General features: G+C 45.8%; 4 protein-coding genes across 4 annotated transcripts; 2 read left to right on the top strand and 2 right to left on the bottom strand.

The window, feature by feature from the left end:
• The first annotated feature begins 202 nt into the window (after positions 1–202).
• Positions 203–2,660, top strand: TrAtP1_008027 (uncharacterized protein). The gene is made up of 2 exons (XM_014092809.2): positions 203–443; positions 551–2,660. Exon 2 carries the CDS (start codon positions 593–595, stop codon positions 1,664–1,666), a length of 1,074 nt encoding a protein of 357 aa, XP_013948284.1. The 5' UTR covers positions 203–443; positions 551–592; the 3' UTR covers positions 1,667–2,660.
• Positions 1,698–2,435, bottom strand: TrAtP1_008026 (uncharacterized protein; the record flags this gene model as incomplete). Its single annotated transcript, XM_014092810.1, has 1 exon — positions 1,698–2,435. One exon carries the CDS (start codon positions 2,433–2,435, stop codon positions 1,698–1,700), a length of 738 nt encoding a protein of 245 aa, XP_013948285.1.
• A 549-nt stretch (positions 2,661–3,209) lies between the features above and the next one.
• On the top strand, positions 3,210–5,894 carry TrAtP1_008025 (uncharacterized protein; the record flags this gene model as incomplete). Its single annotated transcript, XM_014092808.2, has 7 exons — positions 3,210–3,254; positions 3,346–3,633; positions 3,692–4,938; positions 5,001–5,451; positions 5,508–5,594; positions 5,660–5,822; positions 5,878–5,894. 7 exons carry the CDS (start codon positions 3,210–3,212, stop codon positions 5,892–5,894), a joined length of 2,298 nt encoding a protein of 765 aa, XP_013948283.2.
• Positions 5,895–6,535: 641 nt separating this feature from the next.
• TrAtP1_008024 (uncharacterized protein) lies at positions 6,536–7,343 on the bottom strand (the record flags this gene model as incomplete). The annotated part of the gene is made up of 4 exons (XM_014092807.2): positions 6,536–6,785; positions 6,844–6,998; positions 7,068–7,120; positions 7,193–7,343. The coding sequence occupies 4 exons, from the start codon at positions 7,341–7,343 to the stop codon at positions 6,536–6,538; spliced, it is 609 nt and encodes a 202-aa protein (XP_013948282.2).
• Between the last annotated feature and the right edge of the window lie 191 nt (positions 7,344–7,534).

Here is a 7,534-nt window from a genome sequence, read left to right as displayed (position 1 = left end):
AATAATACCTAAAAGTACTTTTCTTATAAAAGTAATATATACTAATACTTTATAATTTATAAAAAGTAATAAGTAATAGTACTTTTTATAAAATAACTTATTAGATAAGTTAAATAAAATATACTTAATAAATAACTTAAATAATTAGTTATTAATATATTATAATAATACTAAATATAAATTATATTTTATTTATTAACTATATAACTTATACAATATACTTAATACTAAATATCCTATTCTATTTACTAATATAAACATATGCATTTATCCCTTAGGAATCCCCCTACCCTATAATAATAACCTAGGATCTAGGGACCAGATTATCACATATAACTTATAAACTTAACTTTTATACTATTACCTATAATATATAAAAGCTAATACAGCTTGCACTTACTTCCAGCAATTGACTCTCGGTAATTTAAAGTCAGTAATTTAAAGTCAGTAATTTACTTTCAGTAATTCACTTCCAGTAATTCACTTTCAGTAAAGAATAAAACTATTGCCTTCCAGCACGCAAACGCCAGACTTACACTCTGTTACGTAGAATAGAAGCGGAGTATTTCACGCCGAAGATACCATAAGCATCATGGGTGTTCCCGAAACATTCAAGGCAGCTGTGGTGCCCAGTCCAGGTAAAGAGCATGTCATCGTCGATAGATCACTGCCGACTCTCCAGTCTGGTGAAGTGGCTATCAAGATCACTGCGACATCTATCAACCCCATAGACTGGAAGATGCGTGATCACGAGGTCTTCATTACAGACTTCCCCGCGGTCCTGGGATCCGATGCCGCGGGCGAGATCGCGGCCATTGGGCCAGGCGTCTCAGACTTCAATGTTGGAGAAAGAGTTTTCTTCCAAGGAATAATTGGAAATTACGATGCATCTACATTCCAACAGTATGCAAAGATCGATGCAGCACTGGTGGCCAAGACCCCTAGCAACATTAGCGATGACCAGGCCAGCGGAATTATGCTTGCGAGTCTAGCAGTACTCACGGCGTACTACGACAAGACAGGCCACGGATTGCCCGTACCGTGGGACAAAGGCGGGGACAAAATCGGCAATGGTGCCGCAATCGTCATCATTGGCGGCAGCTCTTCCATGGGCCAATATGCGATCCAAATGGCACGACTGTCTGGATTCTCCAAGATCATTACCAACTCGAGTCCTGCGCACAAAGACTATCTTCGGAAGCTAGGTGCAACAGTCGTGCTCGGTCGCGAGGCCACGGCGGACGATTTCGCTGCCACCATTGGAGATAATGTACCTCTTGACTTCATCCTTGATACTATCTCCGCCAAATCCACCAGGGAGTTATCTGTTGGCATTGTGAAGGCAGTCAAGTCGACGAAAGAGGCAGTAACCAAGATTGTTGTGGTTCTACCGGAAGTCTTGGATTTCGAGAACTTCGACGTCCAAGGCGAGTCAAAAGTAACTCTCCCTAGGATCATCGGCCTTGGAAGTGTCCCCTCGCTTCGATACTTGAGTGAGCCGTTCGCAAAGCATCTTGGCGGCGATGACGGTTACATTGCCCGAGGCCTGTTTGAACCTAATCGACCAGTGATTGTGCCAGGTGGTTTGGCCGGTGTGGAGGCTGCTTTGGCCAAGAACAAAAAGGGCGTATCTGGCGAGAAGGTTGTCATTAGGCCTTTTGAATAAAACGTTGATGTTATTAAAAATAAATATTTAACTATATATCAAATATATTATTTTTAACACTGTTATTACTCGTATTTGATATTTCAGCAGCTAAAAGGTTCATGCTGTCGAATATTGGCGGGCTTTGTTGTAGATTCTGGATTGCTTTAGTTGCATTTTGGCTGACCAATTGTGCTTGACGCAAATCTTCTGTAAAAAGATAGAAGCCTTCTGTGGACTCGACGAGGTAAGACTGCAGGCCTTTGCTTTCCAGCAAGACGTTAACGTTAGTGAGAGGATAGTTATTCTCGATGAATCGTGCCCATCCCCTAGCAGCCGCTTGGACATGGTCACTATCCTTGATCCTTTTCCAGCCTATGCCAAGGTGTAGTGTGAAGTGATCGATGACTATCTCGTCATTAATACCGTTTTCTGAGCCATCTGCGTTTGGCAATGAGGTCGCCGATGTTGGTTTACTAGAAGACGCGTGGTCGCTCCCAACGAGAAGCCTTTGGGATTTGTGGCTTCTCAGAGGCCGGCCATTTGCTAGTCCACTCCCGTCCTGTTCAGTGATCAAATCGTCAAGCTGAGCGCCAGATTGGTTATCTGTTTCACCAATTGAAACCGCACGCGGTTTAACGAACACCATTCCCTCACCATTCATCCCATTATGTTGCGAATTGCAGTGTGATGCATCTGGCTCGAGATTATGTGAAGCCTCCTCGTGAGACCGCTTCTTGCCAATGGCATGAGAAGGTTGTTGGAGGAATGATGAACTCTGCGAAAACATTGTCGACTGCTGGTGTGGGAGAGCTGTCATTGGTAAATAGAGACAGAGAAATAGGAATAGCGAATCTTGAGAGCGAGCGAGAATCGTGCGGGAGTATGTGGTGAGCCACCGGCAGGATTGTGGCGATGGTGGTAGGGAATCGTTTCAGAGAGGAGTAGAGTAACGTGTAGGAAGGTAGGTCAGGCTGCTGAAAACAGCTTGAGGCTGCAGGGCGCCGAGTGTTAGTACCTACTACCAGATCTTTGACTGCAGATTGGGTTTAGTGGAGACGGCAGTTAGTTCGTGGGGTATTATTAGATCAAACGCTACTTGGTACGCCCTAGTAAATTCTCTAAATAATTAGGTACTGGAGATTTAGAATGTCCATCAGTCTGTATGGGCAGTTGTGATAATTTGTTCACTGTGGTTTATATACACCCATCCAGAATGCGATCCTGGTCCATTAGCCTTAGTTACAGCAAGCGTTCTAATGATGTTAATGCTAGGTACTCTAGTAGTATGGAGGTAGTAGAGGTACCGTATTGCTGTAGTAGCAGTACAGTAGTACGGCAATACGGGTCCCTAGTAGTGCCTTCATTATGCACTATATCCCCTATGGGGGCATGAAGCATCCAGCCCAGGTATCAGGCTGCCTTCCTACTCAATACCCAAAGACCTTTGCTACGTTCGCCGCGAAAACTGTATTCGCAGTCGCTATGCTATAGCTTTGGACTGTTATGAACACTGGACATCTCAGACGCCGATAAGCATCTTCTGAACTACATGTCGAGCGAAATGCCGGCTTACAACCAGCGTGCCCAGACGGCACTCCTGAAAGCTGTCAGTACTTACGGAGTCGACAATCTATGGATCTGGACACGCTTTGTGTGATAAATACCTCGTCACGACATGCTAATTTGAACTCTTCCAGATTAATCGAGTCTTCGACCTAGATCGCGATGCCGATTCCCTCGAGGGGTTGGCGAATGGAATAACTCTTGGCCACATTCTGCATGAGCTAGATCCTGAATTCGACCCTTCGCACCTCGAGTCAAATTCGGGTATACCGAAACCTTTGAGCAACAAACGAAATATACAAGCCATCTACAAAGGCCTCTTTCGGTTCATCCGACGCCAAATACCCGAACTCAGTTATCAAGCCAAGAAATTCGACTACCATGCTATTGCCGAGAACCCTGAGCCGCAGGGCATCAGCCAGGTACAGCTTTCCATAAGTCCTACGGCAACCGATTGACTCTAATATGTCACATGTCTAGCTTCTCGCCGTCATGGTTTCGGCTGCTGCGATGGGCCCCGGCAATCAAAAGTATGTCCCTAGAATTCAGAATGGCCTGGATCGTGATACACAAGCCGAAATCATGCAGATTATTCGTGCTATGCAACACGATATCGCGAATTCTAAGGAAGACGATGACCTGGATGAAACCATTGATGCTGCCATGGGTGCTCGCGACATTGAACTTCTCGTTGAGGAGCAAAATGCTGCACTGCGTCAACAGCTTGATACCATGAAGAAGACCCTGTCAGACTACATCACTCGCCTGGAACATCTCCAACAGAGCCACGAAGAGCTTACTTATGACAAGGAAAAAAATGACCGGGAACTTGAGGTTTTGCGGAAGGCAACCCAAGATGGGGCACATAGTGCGAAAACTATTAAACATCTAGAGGAACAAGTCCATGAGCAAATGGAGATCATTGCTAGGAACGAAGAGGTTATCCGCAGTAGCCAGAAATCTGTGTCCCAGCTGGAGAGCGAAGTACAGCGCCTCGGACAAAAAAACATACAGGCTGATGAGCTTCGTGATCAGATGGCAGAGTGGAGGCACAAGGCGGAAGAGTTCGAGAAGAAGGCCAACATGGCAGAACGGTACAAGCAAAAGCTCGAATCGCAACAGAGTCTAGTGAGAGAAGTGCAGAACTTGCAGTACGAACGAGCTGAGCTTCAGGAGCAGCTTCGTTCGCTCATGGAGGAGAGAGAGCGGAGTGACCGTACCAAGAAGGCTGAAGACGAATTGACAAAGATGATTACGCAGTCGGAGCAGCATTTGTGGGACGAGCGTAACCAAAAAGCGCAACTTTTGAAGGATGTAACGGCCCTTCAAGAGGAGCTCATGCGCTTACAGGCTCAAAGAACGCACGACGAACACTTCATTCAGGATTTACAGGAGCAGCTTCAGCATAATGGTGGTGCCGGTACGGTTGAAGAGGCTGAACTGAGCGAAACTCCTACGCCGTTTAACCTAGAAGACGAACTTCTGATCGCATCCGAGGGGGGTCCACAGGCCAACCTACCCTTGGAGGTATCCAGATTGAGAGCAGAGAATGAGTTGATTAGAAAGACAGTTGGATCTCCGGGAGACGTTTCCACTCTCCGACGCGAGTTGGAAGAAACAAGACGCCAACGGGAACGCCTTCAACAAAACTTTAACGGATTATTCGAAAAGTATACTATCATGAGCGACAACTTGCAAGCTTTGATGAGTGAGAGTACCGATGAAGGGTTAGTCCATTATGCCTATCTTGTTGTGCAGAGCAATTGATACTCATTGATTTATACTCTAGGGCTGAAGCATTTATTAAACTTCGACAGGAGTTGACAAGATTGGAACTCGAATTTGAACAAGCTCGAAAACTAATTAACAGCCTTGAAACACAGCTGGGTGATAAGAGCCGAGAGTTGCTTAGCGCACAAACAGATCTCTCTGCTGTCCAGAAGGATAGTATAGAAGCATTGAATGAGCTGAAGAATACGGATAAGTTGATATCAACTTCATTGACAAGCGAGCTTGAGCGACAGAGGGAAGAAACTAGCTTTATAACGAATGAACGTGACGCTCTGAAATCGCAGCTTGTCGACACTCTGCTAGCAAACGACAAACTGAGAAAGGAATCAGATGAGAACAAAGATTTGAATGAAGCTGTTTCACCAACAGAAGCCGACGGCTCGGAAGCCGCCAAGAAAGCCACCGAAAAGGTCGAAAAGCTACGAGCTCGCCTTATCCAGAGAAATCAGGTATTTCATACGCCGTATACAAGAAATACATGCCTCTTACTTACACTTTGCACCAGCAACTTGAGCAATCCGAACAGGAAAGGCTCGAATTACAGACCAAACTAAAAGCCGCACAAGTTGGTGAAGGATCGGCGGCACAAAAGGTATGTTTTGGTCTATGATGAAAGTTTAATTTTGCTGAAGAGCTTCAATTGATTGAAATGTCCAGGCTGCATCGGATCATATCATCAAGAACCTCCAAAGGGAGAATGCACTTATTGCGACGGCTTGGTATGACCTCACAAGCCGGCTTCAGAGTAACCACGTCGTACTTCAGCGCCGACATGACGCCCCCAAGAGCTGGCTTAACAAACAGAGGCAGTTGGTGAATGGTCAGTTGCGCCAACGGGACATGCTCTACCTCTACTGACTGACCTGACTCTTCAGCAACTTCGAGGAGATAGGATTTTAAAGGGCTGAGCTCCGTCTGTATATCATGGTATCTCTTTGGGAGTACAACATTTACTGGGCGTATTGCAAGCAAAGAGTTGATTGTTTAGCGCTGCCGTATTCCTATCCTATACGTTAGAAAGTAGATGGCTTTCACGGTTACAGTCTCATTTCTGTTTAGAGACTACTCTTCATTTCTAGAACGCGGCCATTATCATTTATTATACATTGCATGCAAACTATATAGAAATCATTTCTTATCACAATCCTGACATTCAATTATCACTTCATGGGCCCGTCTTGCATGAGAAGAAGAAAAATCTCTGGAGCTGTTTTCTTACATTAAAAGCTCTCAAGAGAAATTAATAGGTTGATAGTGGTAAGCAGAATCAGCGTGGCAGGCTTAGATTCCCATCTGCAGCGATATATAGGACATGATCCTCAAGTGGCCTAGCTGCTTCCAGCAATTTTACTAAAGATAGAAGAACCATGAGACTTCTTTCCTTCTAGAATATCCAACATATTCTTCCATACTTCGCCGGGTTGCTGGCTGGCATCAAGGCCCTTCCAGATGCCATTCTTCTGGTAATATCCAACCACGGGGCTTGTTTGTTGATGGTAGGTGACAAGGCGCTTCTTGAGCGCCTCAGCATTGTCATCGCTTCTCTGGATAAGAGGTTCTCCGGTTACATCGTCCTTCATAGCCTGCTTCGGGGGGGTTGAAAGTTGTGTGGTAGGAGCGCCCAGACGCGGGGTGGATTAATCGTCCGGTAATGCGGGCAACAAGCAGAGCATCGTCGATCTGTAATTCGACAGCATGCTGGAGAGTTTGGCCACGCTCCTTGAGCATTGCGTCGAGGCCTTCGGCTTGAGGCACGGTACGTGGGAAGCCGTCGAGGATAAAGCTATGCGCCCAAGTAAGAACGAGTCCCGGTGTCATGCAGATGAATGGTGTCAACATACCCTCCTTGGCACTCCTTGTTATTCTCAAGCTCTTCCTTGATCATGCCAATGACAATATCGTCACTAACAAGGCCACCTTGGTCCATAATTTTCTTGGCTTCCCTTCCGAGAGGTGTCTTCTTGGCGACTTGTGATCGCAGCATATCGCCTGTAGCCTATATAGGAAACAGTTGCTATTAGTTCTATGCGCGCCATTCATGAAGTCTCAGTCGACATTGACATACCAGATGACAGCAAGAAAAGCGCTCTTTGATCTTTGGTGCTTGGGTACCCTTGCCTAATCACTGTATGAGTCTTGTGTGCTATATTCGACGCCGAGGTGCTTCGATAGCACAATTGAAACACGTACCGGCTCCAGGAGGTCCGATCAAGATCATACGAAGGCTCTCTGCGTCAATTGAAGTAGATCCTGTAGCGCGCTGCTCAAGCTGCTTGATGCGCGAATCAAGGCCGCTGATAACATCGCGCAAGTGCTTGAGCTCGTCTTCCACAAACCCCATTGTGTCTGATTTTGTGCACGCCGGCAAATTTTTTTTACAAAAAAAAAAGAAAGTAAAGAAGCAATTTAGCACCGGAGAGAAAAGGCTGTGGCGTGGACGGAAGCCGTGAGAGGAATTTAGGATGCCGTGCTGAGCATAAACTGGGCAATGAAGCTGCGCAAGTAAGTTTTTGATATACTGCTATAAGGCTC

Source organism: Trichoderma atroviride, chromosome 4, assembly GCF_020647795.1.
Source record: "Trichoderma atroviride chromosome 4, complete sequence".
NCBI lineage: Eukaryota > Fungi > Ascomycota > Sordariomycetes > Hypocreales > Hypocreaceae > Trichoderma > Trichoderma atroviride.
This window is presented reverse-complemented; position numbering and strand designations above follow the sequence as displayed.